The sequence below is a fragment of the Geotrypetes seraphini genome, chromosome 5 (genome assembly GCF_902459505.1).
Source record: "Geotrypetes seraphini chromosome 5, aGeoSer1.1, whole genome shotgun sequence".
Taxonomy (NCBI): Eukaryota; Metazoa; Chordata; class Amphibia; order Gymnophiona; family Dermophiidae; genus Geotrypetes; species Geotrypetes seraphini.
The window spans coordinates 134,359,234-134,375,918 of record NC_047088.1 but is presented as its reverse complement, the minus strand read 5'-3'; the positions used below and the strand labels follow the sequence as shown (position 1 = coordinate 134,375,918).

The 16,685-nt window shown below is 44.9% G+C and overlaps 1 protein-coding gene across 6 annotated transcripts in view; it reads left to right on the top strand.

Annotated features, from left to right (window-relative positions):
• The window catches only part of AGAP1 (ArfGAP with GTPase domain, ankyrin repeat and PH domain 1), a 1,748,840-nt gene that overhangs the window by 1,379,482 nt on the left and 352,673 nt on the right, over positions 1 to 16,685 (top strand). For all 6 annotated transcript variants that reach the window (XM_033947219.1, XM_033947222.1, XM_033947220.1 and 3 more), the window contains one exon: positions 14,345 to 14,435. In XM_033947219.1, coding sequence (XP_033803110.1) covers positions 14,345 to 14,435 — 91 coding nt within the window. The remainder of the gene's footprint in view (positions 1 to 14,344; positions 14,436 to 16,685) is intronic.

Here is a 16,685-nt window from a genome sequence, read left to right as displayed (position 1 = left end):
GGCCCTCAGCTACAGACAAGGGTTGACTCAGTTGATCCGTTCAGTAGCTTCGAGTTTACGCCAAGCAGTGTCTACAGTGAGCTATCAAGGCTCAAGGTTAACAAGGCAATGGGGCCTGACAACCTACACCCCAGGGTGCTAAGGGAGCTGTGTGATGTCCTGGCGGAGCCACTGTCCAAGCTCTTCAACCTCTCCCTTAGCAAAGGCAGCGTTCCGTCGGACTGGAGGACGGCTAACGTCATTCCACTCCACAAGAAAGGCTCCAAGATGGAGACAGCAAACTACAGACCAGTAAGTCTAACATCGATAGTATGCAAACTAATGGAAACTCTGATAAAACACCAATTGGATAAGATCCTAGATGAGGAGAATCTACGGGATCCCCGTCAACATGGATTTACAAAAGGGAGATCGTGCCAATCCAACTTGATCAGCTTCTTTGACTGGGTGACGGGGAAGCTAGATATTGGGGAGTCCCTGGACATCGTGTACCTGGACTTTAGCAAAGCATTTGATAGCGTACCACACCGCAGGTTGCTGAACAAGATGAGTTCTATAGGATTAGGTGACACATTGACGAAATGGGTTGGGAACTGGCTTGGAGGTAGGCTTCAAAGGGTGGTGGTGAACGGCACACCCTCTAAAATGACGGAGGTGATCAGTGGAGTGCCACAGGGCTCGGTCTTGGGCCCAATCCTATTCAACATCTTTATAAGGGACTTGGCAGAAGGGCTTAGGGGTAAAATAACATTATTCGCCGATGACGCCAAACTAAGTAATGTAGTGGGCAAATGCACAATAGATGATGTTTCAATGCCCGACAACATGATGCACGACCTACTCCTACTGGAGCGCTGGTCTAGGTCCTGGCAACTCAGCTTCAATGCCAAAAAATGCAAAGTTATGCACCTGGGCAGCCAAAATCCATGCAAGACTTACACCCTAAATGGCGAGATCCTTACAAGAACTGAAGCAGAACGTGACCTAGGGGTGATCGTCAGTGAGGACATGAAGGCTGCCAATCAAGTGGAGCAAGCTTCATCCAAAGCAAGACAAGTCATGGGTTGCATACGCAGAGGCTTCGTCAGCCGAAAGCCGGAAGTCATTATGCCATTGTATAGATCCATGGTGAGGCCCCACCTGGAATACTGTGTGCAATTCTGGAGACCGCATTATCGTAAGGATGTGCTGAGACTGGAGTCGGTTCAGAGAATGGCCACTCGGATGGTCTCAGGACTCAAGGATCTCCCATACGAGGAACGGTTAAACAAATTGCAGCTATACTCACTCGAGGAGCGCAGAGAGAGGGGGGACATGATCGAGACGTTCAAGTATCTCTCGGGCCGCATAGAGACGGAGGAAGATATCTTCCTCTTCAAGGGTCCCACGACAACAAGAGGGCATCCGTGGAAAATTAGGGGAGGGAAACTACGAGCTGACACCAGGAAATTCTTTTTTACAGAAAGGGTGGTTGATCGCTGGAATAGTCTTCCACTACATGTGATCGAGGCCAGCAGCGTGCCTGATTTTAAGGCCAGATGGGATCGTCACGTGGGATCTATTCACAGGGCAAAAGAAGAGGAGGGATCTATTCACAGGGCAATGGTAGGGGAGGGACATTAGGGTGGGCAGACTGGATGGGCCTTGGCCCTTATCTGCCGTCTATTTCTATGTTTCTATGTTTCTATGAAGTGAAAACAAGGAGAGAGTGCATGGTGAAGGGAAGAATGCAATAGGGTATGGGAGATTGAGGAAAAAATACATGCTTAAGGGGAGAGAGCATCTATATACCAATAGCCAGATCCATATACACCTAGACTCTCTATATAGAGAATAACAGGGAATCAACATATGGCCAAAATAAAATTTTGTGGCAGCAAATCTGGTGATTTAATGTGCATATCTGCAGGGCAGAGAAAAGTTATTCTTCCCAAGCCTTGCTGAGTACCTTCATTTATTGACCCTGTTGTATTAAATCTATACAAAATTTGAGCAAGGCAACATTGCAGTTAAGTACAGTAGGGCGAAGAAAAAGGAAGAATACACACTGGCCGTACATTAACTGCACATAGGCTGCACATAGCCTATACACTAGGGCTGGAAATGGTATCCACCACAGGAGATATATCAGAAAAGTTCATGAAAAGGTTAAGAGAGTTAACTAACCAAAAATGTCAGGTCAAAGATCCGCCCCAGCAAGGTGTAACCAGCAGTCCAAACTTACAGTCCCTTTACAAGATGACAAATCCAAAAAGCTGTTAGTCATATCAAAACAAAAGCAAATGTAAACTGGCTAAAATACCAGAGGTCAAGGTACGGGCCAAACAAATGAAGTACCTTTCAGTGTCCATCTCAGTGCTAACAGGCTCGAGAACAGGCTGCGTCCAAGGCTCCAACTCAGTTTTCCCCTCTGTCTCAGGAAAAGTGAGGCTAGTTCATTTCCAGGTAGAACAGGGGTGTTAAACTCAATCACATAAGAGGCCGAAATCTAAAACATAGGCTAAGTCGCAGGCCAATTAATTAAGATACTTAGGGGTCTTTTTATTAAGGTACGCTAACTGATTTAGCACAGGCTAAATGTATATCTTAATAAAGACTTTTCCTCTCTCTTTTAGGTCCTAGTTCACGCTTGCTGTCTAACACCAGCTCTGGCAGGTTACTCATTTCAAATCTGACATATTGTAATCACAAAACAGAAATAAAATTATTTTTTTTACCTTTTGTTGTCTGGTCATTATTCCCCCGGATGTCTGGCATCTTTCCTTTTTTCGTCTCCATCCCCACAGCTGCAACAAAGGACCCCACCATCCCCAGATCCACCATTTCGCCTTTTCTCAACTACCTTTTCATCCAGCATCTCTCCCTCCTTCCCCACCACCCCAGAGTCCAACATCTCTCCCTTTGTCTTCCTAATTACCCTCCTATCCAGTATCGCTATCTCTCCCTCCACACCATCCCTTGTGTTCACTTTCTCTCCCTTTCTGTTCCTTCCCTCTCTCCATCCCATTGTCCACCATCTCTCTCCCTCTCCTCTATTTTAGATCCATTATTTTCCCCCTCCCCCCCACCCTCAGTCCATCATATGCATGTCTGTTTGGACCCCTCCTTCCTTCCCTCCCTCCCTCTTTGTACTTCTACACCAGGGCTCTCCCTCGAAGGCCTGCATGTTTTCCTCCAACCACCTCCGCGGGTGCACCCAATGTCACATCCGTGCCCCTGATATAGAAACATAGAAGATGACGCCAGAAAAGGGCTATAGCCCATCAAGTCTGCCCACTCTACTGTCCCACCCCATTAAGTCAGAGTGCTGCTCGACCCACGTAGAGATCCCACGTGGATGTCCCATTTATTCTTAAAGTCGAGCACGCTGGTGGCCTTGATCACTTGCACCGGTAGTTTGTTCCAGTGATCCACCACCCTTTCTGTAAAGAAATACTTCCTGGTGTCACCACCAAATCTCCCTCCTCTGAGTTTGAGCGGGTGCCCCCTTGTGACTGAAGGTCCCTTAGGAAAGAATATGTCGTTTTCCACCTCGACACGACCTATGATGTACTTAAATGTCTCAATCATGTCACCCCTCTCCCTGCGCTCCTCCAGAGAGTAGAGCTGCAACTTGCCCAGTCTTTCCTTGTATGAGAGACCCTTGAGTCCGGAGACCATCCTAGTGGCCATTCGCTGGACTGACTCAGCTCGAAGTACATCTTTACGGTAATGTGGCCTCCAGAATTGCACACAGTACTCCAGATGAGGTCTCACCATAGTTCTGTACAGTGGCATTATGACTTCAGGTTTACGGCTGACGAAGCTTCTATTGATACATCCCAACATCCGCCTTGCCTTGGATGAGGCCTTCTCTACTTGTTTGGCAGCCTTCATGTCTGCACTGATGATTACTCCCAAGTCCCGTTCTTCTGAGGTCGTAGCTAGTGTTTCTCCATTCAAGGTGTATGTTCTGCATGGATTTCTGCTGCCGAGATGCATCACCTTACACTTCTTTGTGTTGAAACCCAGCTGCCATGTTGAAGACCAGTTTTCCAACTTGATCAGATCCTGCGCCATACCATCCGTGAGATCGCTTTCACCTACTATATTACACAGTTTGGCATCATCGGCAAACAGCGCTACTTTACCCTGAAGCCCTCGGGTCAAGTCCCTTATGAATATGTTAAAAAGAGATGGTCCCAGGACTGAGCCCTGCGGCACTCCGCTAGTCACCTCCGATGTCTTAGAGAGGGTGCCATTGACCACCACCCTCTGAAGTCTTCCACTCAGCCAATCATTGACCCATGCCGTTAGTTTCTCACCTAACCCCATCGATTTCATCTTGTTTAATAGTCTACGGTGTGGGACACTGTCAAACGCTTTACTGAAATCCAAGTACACTATGTCCAGAGACTCTCCCGAGTCTAGCTTTCCTGTCACCCAGTCAAAGAAGCTGATAAGATTGGATTGGCATGACCTGCCCCTAGTGAATCCATGTTGACAGGGATCCCTCAGATTCCCCTCATCCAATATCGTGTCTAATTTCCCTTTAAGTAGAGTTTCCATGAGTTTACACACTATTGATGTGAGATTTACTGGTCTGTAATTCGCAGCCTCCGCTCTGCAACCCTTTTTGTGCAGAGGAACAACATTGGCAGTTTTCCAGTCCAGGGGGACTCTCCCCGTACTTAGGGAGAGATTGAAGAGCATGGCTAACGGTTCCGCCAAAACATCGCATAGCTCTCTGAGCACTCTTGGGTGCAGATTGTCCGGTCCCATGGCTTTGTTCACCTTGAGTCTTGACAGTTCTCTGTAAACATCAGCTGGTGTGAACTCAAACTTCTGAGTTCACACCAGCTGATGTTTACAGAGAACTTTCAAGACTCAAGGTGAACAAAGCCATGGGACCGGACAATCTGCACCCAAGAGTGCTCAGAGAGCAGCAAGCCCACGGGATCATGACAAAACTTCTGGCCCGGCATGTCCTTTACAACCAAGGGACCCTTCAGGACTTATCTGGCTAGCTAAAAGCCTAACAGGGTCATGCAAGAAATGAGTCATAGTCAGAAATGGCGAATTCAATAGCTTTATTTCAGCCACTGGCCAAATGAAGTCCCTAACAGAGGCTTCAGCTTTGAAGTATCAGAAAAAATATACTCATACCATTGTAGGATCATGAAATGGTTAACTGTTGTTTAAAATATTGCTCTGGCCTACATAGCTGAAGAAAGTGTACAATCTATTCACTTCATCTGCCTAAAATGTATGTCCCTGCCTTACCACATTGTAAGCTAAATAGATAAGAGTTTGAGCCATGATGTACCCTGCCCTTCTGTACATTTAACATTTAGAACTGTAAGAGTTAGATAAGTGACCTGCTAGTGTGAGCTTAGGACCAATAATAATTGTAGAAAAGTTATAGAAGTAACAAATGAAAATTGTAGTTTTTGCATATATTAGTTTGCAAAAAGGGCATAAAAGTCCATGTATTTCCTGTTTCTGACACTCTAGTAGGCAGGCTATTAACTGCACTAGAGTCCGGTATACCGTAATAAATTTCTTGTACTTTCTTCACGCCTCTGACTTTGTGTGTCCAAGTGACCTTTCACCATGAAATCCTATAGTTCTCATACAAAGCAAATCAAAATTCAAAGTTTCCAAGCTTGTCAGTAATGGCTTTAAACACAGTCCTCTACTTCTGGACTTTAGCAGTAAATTTATAACACAGTCCTCTTTACCAAAACAGTCAGCTTATACACTTTAGGCTTGCAATTTCACTCAAATGTTTATTCAGAATGAGCTCTACAATACTTGGCCAAATAATGGGGGGGGGGGACACCAAACCCCAACCCCCAACCCCAACTCACAGCAAACTGGATAGCATAGCATTAAGGTGCATTTTTACATTGCTTCACTTCAGGATAACTTTTCCTCAAATAGGCTGTTTCTTTATTAGCAGAACTTGTGCTCTGAATCACAGGCACTGTCTGGAAAAACTCAGAACAGCTCAGCATGTAAAGGAGTTTAGTTCAGAGCCAACGTTCTGGTTATGTGCAGAGATTCTAAAGTACTTTTCCTTCGGGAATCTTGCTGTGGCAACTACACACAGCTGTGGGAGTGAAACTGATTGCCTAGCCTGGCTGCTAGCAGGGAAAAACATACAAACGTTGGTTTAAACAAAATCAATGCTTTCAGTTTGCAAAGGCAAAATTCAAAACTCTGAATTTTAGGAGAGAAAAACCAAACTCTCCTCAGAGACCCCCCCCCCCCCCCCCCCCCACACACACACACACACAGCAAATAAGCAGGTACAGTTCAAATAAAAAGCTTATCTTGCAGCTCAGCGTCTGCAGGCAGGAAAACAAAAACACATACGTTTTATTGCACCTCCATGTCCACAGGAACAAATGACCTGGCCAACAACTCCACACTTGCAGCACAGAAAGCTTTTTGGGAGCTTGGTGAGGGAGTGAAACCTTTTGTAAAGACTTTAGCTTTTTCTGAAATACTGCCTGCATATGGAAAGGGAGAGCAAAGAGTGAAAAACACAGAGGGCTTTAATAGATGGCTCAAAGCCTGGTGTCATCAAGAAGGCTTCAGGTACATAGGAGGATGGGGAAATACATGGAAGGACAAGAAGCTATATTGCACTGATGGGCTACATATTACTACAGTAGGAAAAAGAAACCTTGCAGAGAAATTTAGACAATATTTTTCTAGGCATTTAAACTAGAAGTTGGGGGTAGTGTATGTACGAAGGACAATTATAGAGACCATCCTCGGCAAAAGAAAAGATGTGATAGTAGTAAAGACTTCAACATAAGCAATATCAGCAACTCATTTCTTAGTATTGCAACGGAAAGTGAAACGAAACAAAAATCCATACGAAAAAGGAGATTATCGCTGAAAAATAGCTGGAAAGCGATGACCACAAATGCTCGCAGTCTAAGCAGCAAAGTTCATAATCTGCAAGCCCTGATGTTAGAGGCAGATCTGGATATTGTCGCTATCACAGAGACATGGTTCAGTGAATCACATGGATGGGATGCAAACATACTGGGATATAATCTTTTTCGGAAGGACAGAGATGGTTAAAAAGGTGGAGGAGTAGCTCTCTATGTAAAGATCAATATCCAAGCGACCAAAATGCAAGGGACCTGGGGAGAGGAAGAAGCGATATGGATTGCTCTGAAAAGAGAAGATGGAACTTCTATCTACGTGGGTGTAGTCTACAGACCTCCGACTCAATCGCAGCAAATTGATAAGGATCTGATTGTGGATATCCAAAAGTTTGAAAGGAAAGAGGAGGTTCTGCTGTTGGGAGATTTCAACCTGCCGGATGCAGACTGGAATGTTCCGTCTGCGGAATCGGAAAGAAGTAGGGAGATTGTGGATGCCTTTCAAGAGGCTCTGCTCAGACAAATGGTGACGGAACCCACAAGGGAAAAAGCAATATTGGATCTGGTCCTCACAAATGGAGAGAATATCTCTAATGTTCGAGAGGGTGCTCACCTGGGAAGTAGCAATCATCAAACGGTTTGGTTTGATATAACGGCTAAAGTGGAGAGTGGCTGCACAATACTTAAAGTCCTAGATTTCAAACGTACGGACTTTAATGCAATGGGAGAGTACCTGAAGAAAGAGCTGTTAGGATGGGAGGACATAAGAGAAGTGGAAAGACCGTGGTCTAAGCTGAAAGGAGCGATAAAAATGGCTATGGACCTTTATGTGAAGAAAATCAATAAAAACAAGAGAAAAAAGAAGCCGATATGGTTCTCCAACCTAGTGGCTGAGAAAATAAAGGCGAAAGAGTTGGCGTTCGTGAAATATAAAAAAAACCAAGAAGAGGAGAGCAGAAAGGACTACAGGGTGAAACTGAAAGAAGCCAAGAGAGGGATACGTCTGGTGAGAGCACAGGCGGAAGAACAAATAGTTAAAAATGTAAAAAAGGGAGACAAAAATTTTTTCAGATATATTAGTGAAAGGAGGAAGATAAAAAATGGAATTGCTAGGCTAAAAGATGCTGGGAACCAATATGTGGAAAGTGATGAAGAGAAAGCAAATGTGCTAAACAAATACTTCTGTTCTGTGTTCACAGAAGAAAATCCTGGAGAAGGACCGAGATTGTCTAGCAAAGTTACATGAGAAAATGGATTAGATTCTGCACCGTTCACGGAGGAGGGTGTTTATGAGCAACTTGAAAAACTGAAGGTGGACAAAGCGATGGGACCAGACGGGATCCATCCCAGGATACAAAGGGAGCTCAGAGAGGTTCTGGCGAGTCCTATTAAAGACTTGTTCAACAAATCTCTGGAGACAAGAGTGATTCCTGGGGATTGGAGGAGAGTGGATGTGGTCCCTATTCATAAAAGTGGTCACAGGGATGAAGCAGGAAACTACAGGCCGGTGAGCCTCACTGCAGTTGTTGGTAAAATAATGGAAGTTTTGCTGAAATAAAGGATAGTGTACTTCCTTGAATCTAATGGGTTACAGGATCCGAGGCAACATGGCTTTACAAAAGGTAAATCGTGCCAAACGAACCTGATTGAATTTTTTGATTGGGTGACCAGAGAGCTGGATCGAGAACATATGCTAGATGTAATTTACTTGGATTTCAGCAAAGCCTTTGATACAGTTCCTCATAGGAGGCTGTTGAACAAACTTGAAGGGCTGAAGTTAGGACCCAAAGTGGTGAACTGGGTCAGAAACTGGCTGTCGGACAGACGCCAGAGGGTGGTGGTTAATGGAAGTCGCTCGAAGGAAGGAAAGGTGAGTAGTGGAGTCCCTCAGGGATCGGTGCTAGGGCCAATCCTGTTCAATATGTTTGTGAGTGACATTGCTGAAGGGTTAGAAGGAAAAGTGTGCCTTTTTGCAGATGATACTAAGATTTGTAACAGAGTAGACCCGAAGAGGGAGTGGAAAATATGAAAAAGGATCTGCAAAAGTAAGAGGAATGGTCTAATGCCTGGCAACTAAAATTCAATGCAAAGAAATGCAGAGTAATGCATTTGGGGATTAATAATAGGAAGGAACCATATATGCTGGGAGGAGAGAAGCTGATATGCACGGATGGGGAGAGGGACCTTGGGGTGATAGTGTCCGAAGATCTAAAGGCGAAAAAACAGTGTGACAAGGCTGTGGCTGCTGCCAGAAGGATGCTGGGCTGTATAAAGAGAGGCATAGTCAGTAGAAGGAAGAAGATGTTGATGCCCCTGTACAGGTCATTGGTAAGGCCCCACTTGGAGTATTGTGTTCAGTTTTGGAGACCATATCTGGCGAAGGATGTAAGAAGACTTGAGGCGGTCCGGAGGAGGACGACGAAAATGATAAGAGGCTTGCGCCAAAAGATGTATGAGGAGAGACTGGAAGCCCTAGAGCAGTGGTCTCAAACTCAAACCCTTTGCAGGGCCGCATTTTGGATTTGTAGATACTTGGAGGGCCTCAGAAAAAATAGTGAATGTCTTATTAAAGAAATGGCAATTTTGCATGAGGTAAAACTCTTTATAGTTTATAAATCTTTCCTTTTGGCTAAGTCTTAATAATAATATTGTAATTTATAGCTAAAGAGACATATGATCAAGAAACTGTTTTATTTTACTTTTGTGATTATGATAAACATACCGAGGGCCTCAAAATAGTACCTGGCGGGCCGCATGTGGCCCCCGGGCCGCGTGTTTGAGACCACTGCCCTAGAGGAAAGGAGAGACAGGGGAGACATGATTCAGACATTCAAATACTTGAAGGGTATTAACGTAAAACAAAATCTTTTCCAGAGAAAGGAAAATGGTAAAACCAGAGGACATAATGTGAGGTTGGGGGTGGTAGATTCAGGGGCAATGTTAGGAAATTCTACTTTACGGAGAGGGTAGTGGATGCCTGGAATGCGCTCCCGAGAGAGGTGGTGGAGAGTAAAACTGTGACTGAGTTCAAAGAAGCGTGGCTTTAGAATCAGAAAATAATCTTAAATATTGAACCAAGGCCAGTACTGGGCATGGTCTGTGTCTGTATTTGGCCGTTTGGTGGAGGATGGGCTGGGGAGGGCTTCAATGGCTGGGAGGGTGTAGATGGGCTGGAGTAAGTCTTAATAGAGATTTCGGCAGTTGGAACCCAAGCACAGTACAGGGTAAAGCTTTGGATTCTTGCCCAGAAATAGCTAAGAAGAAAAAATTAAAAAAATTTAAATTGAATCAGGTTGGGCAGACTGGATGGACCATTCAGGTCTTTATCTGCCGTCATCTACTATGTTACTATGTTACAGGAAAAGTTTCAGCTCCTACCAGGCTCTCCTGGATGTCCATTGCTTCTCCTTGGTCCTGCTCAAAGGGAGAAACCACCTCCTCAACCTCTGCCATATGCCAATCCGTGTCCACAACTTCCTTTGGCTGGTCAGGGACTTCAATAATAGGGAAGATGGTGGAAGCTATGATCAAGGACGGCATTTGCGAGCACATCGAGAGGAATGGCCTACTGAGAACAAGCCAGCACGGATTCTGTAAGGGAAGGTCGTGCCTAACGAACCTTCTGTACTTCTTTGAGGGAATAAGCAGTCGGATGGACAATGGGGAGCCCATAGACATCATTTACCTCGACTTTCAAAAGGCTTTCGACAAGGTGCCACATGAAAGGCTACTTAAGAAACTGTGGAGCCACGGGGTGGGAGGGGATGTGCACAGATGGATCAAGCACTGGCTGTCGGGTAGACTGCAGAGGGTTGGAGTAAAGGGTCAATATTCTGACTGGCGGGGAGTCACGAGCGGTGTGCCACAGGGATCGGTGCTGGGGCCTTTACTCTTTAACATATTCATCAATGACCTGGAAAAGGAGGCAAAGTGTGAGCTTATAAAATTTGCAGACGATACCAAAATGTGCGGCAGAGTTAGGACCAGGGAGGAGTGTGAGGACCTACAAAGGGACCTGGACAAGCTGGAAGACTGGGCAAACAAATGGCAAATGCGCTTCAACGTGGACAAATGCAAGGTCATGCATATAGGGAAAAAGAACCCGTTGTTCAGCTACAAATTAGGGGGGGTATTGTTGGGAGACAGCAGACTCGAGAGAGACTTGGGTGTGCTGGTAGATGCATCACTGAAGCCATCTGCACAGTGCGCAGCAGCCTCGAAAAAAGCCAACAGGATGCTGGGCATCATAAAGAAGGGCATAACAACCAGAACACGGGAAGTCATCATGCCATTGTATCGAGCGATGGTGCGTCCACATCTGGATTACTGCGTTCAGTATTGGTCGCCGCACCTCAAGAAGGACATGGCGGTACTTGAGAGAGTCCAAAGGAGAGCAACAAAAATGGTAAAAGGGCTGGAACACTGCTCATACGCTGAGAGGCTGGATAGGCTGGGGCTCTTCTCTCTGAAGAAAGGGAGACTCAGGGGAGATATGATAGAGACCTTCAAGATCATGAGGGGCATAGAGAGGGTGGATAGGGACAGATTCTTCAGACTGAAGGGGACAGCAAATACGAGGGGGCATTCTGAGAAACTGAAGGGAGACAGGTTCAGAACAAATGCAAGGAAGTTTTTTTTCACCCAAAGGGTCGTGGACACTTGGAATGCGCTACCGGAGGAAGTGATCAGGCAGAGTATGGTACAGGGATTCAAGCAGGGATTGGATGGATTCCTGAGGGATAGAGGGATCGTGGGGTACTGAGTAAACCAACCTGGTCGTGCATGTGCAAGACCGGAAGGCTAGGACTTCAATAGGAGGGCAGAACTTAAATGGGAAACCAAGGTGGCAGGGGAGCCCCTTCTGATGATTCAGACAGGCCTTGACCTGTTTTTGGCCACCGCGGGAGCGGACTGCTGGGCAGGATGGACCTGTGGTCTGACCCGGCAGAGGCACTGCTTATGTTCTTATGTTCTCCCTCATCGTCAGCTTCTGCTTCAGCACTTGCATGCCTCTCTGCTCTCTTCTGCCTTCCTTTAAGCTGTGGATAGCCACACACCCTGGCTGGGGGGAGGGTTCTTCACACCCTAGCTTGGTCCCTTTGCCTACTTTCAGCTTTCTTTCCAGCCCTTGCTCTTAAACGGACAGGCTGCTGGAATGGTAGTAATCTCCTGGCAGTGTCTGGGACAGTTTAAACTGGGTAAAACTTTCCTGCTTGTCCTTTTCCTCATCTGATGCAATCTCTCTTTCTAAGTGGTAGTCAGCTAATTCTGCAGTCTGAGTTTCAACTTGATCAGAATTCCTGCATCGGGGTTTAGTGAATTTCCTCCCCATCTTTGGGACAAAACCAGAAATGGAATTGGGTTTGTCACACCAGGCAGCCTTTGACATGTTCACGCACCCGCCAGTCTCTAATCTTTTGATCCCCTCCCCTACAAACCCAGCTAAGTTCCTATATTTACCAGAAAGTGCGGTAGCTTACGTCGCCACCTCCGACATATCATGTCCAGTCAGTCCAGGATGCTGGAGGAAGGAAAATGGAGTGGGGGAGGGGTTGGGATACATCCAAATGCATACTGTTGCTGCCTAATAATAAACTGGTTTTATTAGATTGCTTCTTTTATCGCACGGAGCGGAGGAAAACGCGAGAAAACAAAACATCTCACACATACACGCTGTTAAAACTATCAACCGCCACAACAAAAATGGGCACGTTCACTTCCACCAATCGGATGTCTGTTGCAGCAGTGACGGACAAGCACAAGGGCCAATGAGGAAAAGAGTGCTGACCCCGGCCATTCATGCGTCCTTCTAGAGCAGGGGTGTTGAGGTTCGCTGGTCGGCTGTAGCCAAACTAGCAGACTGCCTCGGCCTCCATAGCACGTTCCCTGTGCCACGGTCCCGCCCCTCCTCTGATATACAGGATCACGGCAGAGGGAATTTGCTGCTGAGGCTACTGTAGCCTAGTAGGATCACTACAGCCGACTGACGATTCTCAGCAGGCTGTTTGGAAGATGAGGCCAGGATAGAGGGAGGGAAGTAACGGAGGGCCAAATCTTGAGCCAAATTTAATTACCCTGCCATTTTGTCAGCCACGGGCCAGAGTTTGACACCCCTGAAGTAGAACCTGGAAACAATCAGAAGCTCTTGGGCGGAGTATGTGTTGTTTCCTCCCAAGGGAACTGACTGTGTTTTCCCTCCCCAGCGGATCTTACGGTTCCTCCCCAGCTTTTAGGTGCTCCCATAGCAGGGACTGGGCTCCTATCCCACTCTACATAGGAAAGCCTGCCTCTCTATGCTGCATTCCAGAGAATGAAAGCCGGGCAGACTGCTCCTTACAGAATGAGAACTGAAAGGGGCAGGCAACTAAGTCCCTGTTACAATAGATTAAGAGTTAAAATTCAGAAGTGTCCTGGAATTACCTTTCTGGAATTCAGTAACTTAGCAGCATTCTGTTTCTAACAATTACATCACTCCATTTGAAACATGTGTTTGCTTAGTCCCTAGGCTCACTCATAAACTATTACTTCCACCATGCACACAGCTAGGTTCTGCTCTTTACCATCTATATCTGAAGAGGAGAAATGTGGTAGGAAGGTTGTTGGTGAGAAAAGAAGTAAATTGGGGAAGGGCAGAATCCATGGTAAGGAGCCACAAGTATGTTTGCCTAGGGCCAAATATAGTGAACAGATGTAGCACTGCCTTTCCCCTGTTGCCCACCTCCTTTCTCTATCTGCATACTTCAGTTATACAAGGGGTGGACAGCAGAGATAGGCAACACTACATATATCCATTCACAGACCCTGTAACCCATTCTTCTGCCACTGTCCTTTGTAAGTTTGAATGGAGCAAATGGTAAACAAGGCCATTGAGCATAACTTGATGAACTCTCTATGATTTATGGAAAGCAACCCCAGGTTGCACTTTTTTTTTTTTTTTTTTTTTAAAGACCAGTAGGTCAGTAAAAGCATGTGATGGAAAAGGTGCCAGTAGTTAGTACCAGCATGTATTGCCTGAAGAAAAGCTGTGGTCAAATCAAAATATATTATACAAGAATTCACTTGACTGCAATATCTGCTTCAAATACCTTTGGCTATAGGGAGGTTAAGCAACTTGCCAAGGTCACAGAGTAAGTGGTAGGAAGATAGAGCAAAAGTCTTCAGATCCAGTTTCATGTGCCAACTGCTCCACTTTTATTCTAGCACACTAGTTCTTCAAATAACACTAGAATTTTTTTCTTCAAAATGATGGATTTTAATGAAACTTTTGAGCGCTTAGAAATGTGTTTGGGATCAACAAAGCTGTGCAGGAAACTGAATATGACAAGGGATCAGTTCTTTGAGAGGTGTACCAAAGTCATCATATTCCCTGATGTTATGCTTTTTCATATTGCTGACAATTGTGTTGTCAAAACTTTTCAATTTATTCTTATTTCTTGCATGGGCATTTCTTTGAATATATGCAGTCCCGTCTGACAAGCCAGAATGAGGCCATGGCCCTTCAGTCAATAAGAAACATCAGAGGCAATTCTTACTGTGTGGACTGTGGGGTACAAAGTAAGTAAAAGCTATAACTACAAGAAAGATTTCCTTGGTTCATATAAAGCTTCTATTTTATGGTTTACTACTGTCTGCTACCATTTTTTGTGTGTTGTATGTCTCTCTACTGCTTTTATAGCTAAAATTGAGCAATGATAATATCCACTGCTAATTCTCTTCTCTCCCCTGATGCAAGCTGTCATGCAAGAAACATGCCACTTCTGAAACAGGCTTACCTTTCTCTAATCTTACAACTCTAAAGTACTGAGGTGAAAGAAACATGTGACATGTTGTAATCTGGTATATAGAAACTGCTGAAGAACATTGCTTTTTGAATTATATTTGGCTGCATTTCTGCTGAAGCAGCCTGCATAATCTCATTAGCTACAGAATTGTAGCCTTATTTGAACTCAACTGGCATGAGAGAAGAATAATGACATGAAAACGCAAATTTGGCTATGTATCTTGTTTCTGATATATTCACAATGTAAATAGTACTTACAGTGCAATAGGTGTGTCATTCTGGACAAGCAGGTTATCTTTCCTTGACCGCGATCCATATGCAGAAGAATTTTTTTTTTTTCTGTGATCCTTCTACTTCACTAGGAGCTCTACTGTTACCTGCAGTTTTTCCCTTTTGCATGCAAGCCAGAAGAAGTGTTTCTTTTCTACTCTCCCTTTTTCTTATTTTATTCGGACATCACCAGATTTCTAAAAGGTGCTCTTTGCATCAGACCACAGATCAAGCCACCTTTCCCTTCTTGGGACCTTAACATGGTTTTGTGAGGTTTCACTAAAGCTCCATTTGTGCCACTGGATAAAGCATTCCTCTTGGACTTGATGCTGAAAGTGTTTTTTCTTGTAGCTGTGACCTCCATGAGACAAGTCGTGGAGCGTCTGGCTTTTTCTTGTAGAGAGCCTTTCCTTAAGATTTTGGAGACCAGTATCTCCCTTCTTTTTGGCTGAAGGTGGTTTTGGTGGACATGAAAAGAGTGCTTCTTCGTTATCTGATAATCACAAGTGAGTTTAGACTCTCTTACCATCTGTTTGTGCTGACTCGTTCAACTAACTGAGGTGCGCCCGCTTCCAAGGCCACAATTTCTAGATGGATCCGTAAAACCATTTTGTCAGCCTCTATTATCTGTGGGAAACAGACTCCTGTTTCTATCAAGGTGCATTTAACAAGGAGTGTAGTTTCATTGTAGGCCAAAGTTAGGGCAGTCTCTCCAGCTGAGATTTGTTGAGCAGCAACTTGGTCCACTCTATATACATTTGCAAAGTTCTACAGGGTGGACATTGAGGCATGAGAGGACTCAGCCTTTGGTTCCTCTGTATTATGGGCCCGTGCAGTCAGCCTGACCTAGGTTTCTGGGACTGCTTTTGTATGTCCTGCTTGTCCATAATAACATAACATAAATCTTTATTTAAATCCGTTGAAGTAAAAGGCTGCTTACTTTACCTCACCAGGGGTCCGTCATGAAGGGAAAAAAAACCCCCAAAATAAAAACAAAACCCACAAGATTACATTGTATATTCCAAAGCAAATAACTTTATATTCTAGTAATTAGTATTATAGCAGCATTTGTCAAATCAGAAATAAATCAGTTTGGACATAAACGGTGGAGAGAAAAAACTTCATATGAACAGTGCCAGCATTTTTCTGTAAGTATTACGCAGTCTCTCTAAAGAAACTCTGCCATAGCATGGAGGTTTTATACAGAAGATGTCTGTGTCATAGACCCCTCCCCTGGCTAGGAATATGTATCACCCTATTGGAGAGACCAAATGCCTAACTAACCCTCTCCTAGTCCATGCCTCCATTCTTCCCTGAGGGTCCTGGACAGGCATAGCTTCTAGAACTTCTTCTTGAAGTTTCCATTCTTCACATGGGTACATTAATATCAGTGCCTGAGCGCATTAGCTTTGCATCACTTTATCAGTTCTTAGGTTCCCGGATGGAGTTTCTCGCTGACTTGCATTTTTCTTTCAGCAATGTTAAATAGCTCATTGTCTTCCCAGCACTGGTTGGTGTCCTTGAGAAACTTCACAGCAGGAAATCCACACACTCACATGCCACACATTAGCATCTCAGCATCTGAACTGAAACCAGTTTGCACAAGCCCGTGACTTCAGCAACTTCAGCAAAATGCAGGAATGGGTCTCACAACCTGTAAAAGTCTCTCATAGGCTCCTGTCATTATCTCACCGTGAAAGCCTTTCGGTTCAAGGCAGTTTACAGGAAAAATGGCTGAGGAGAATCAGCAAGCT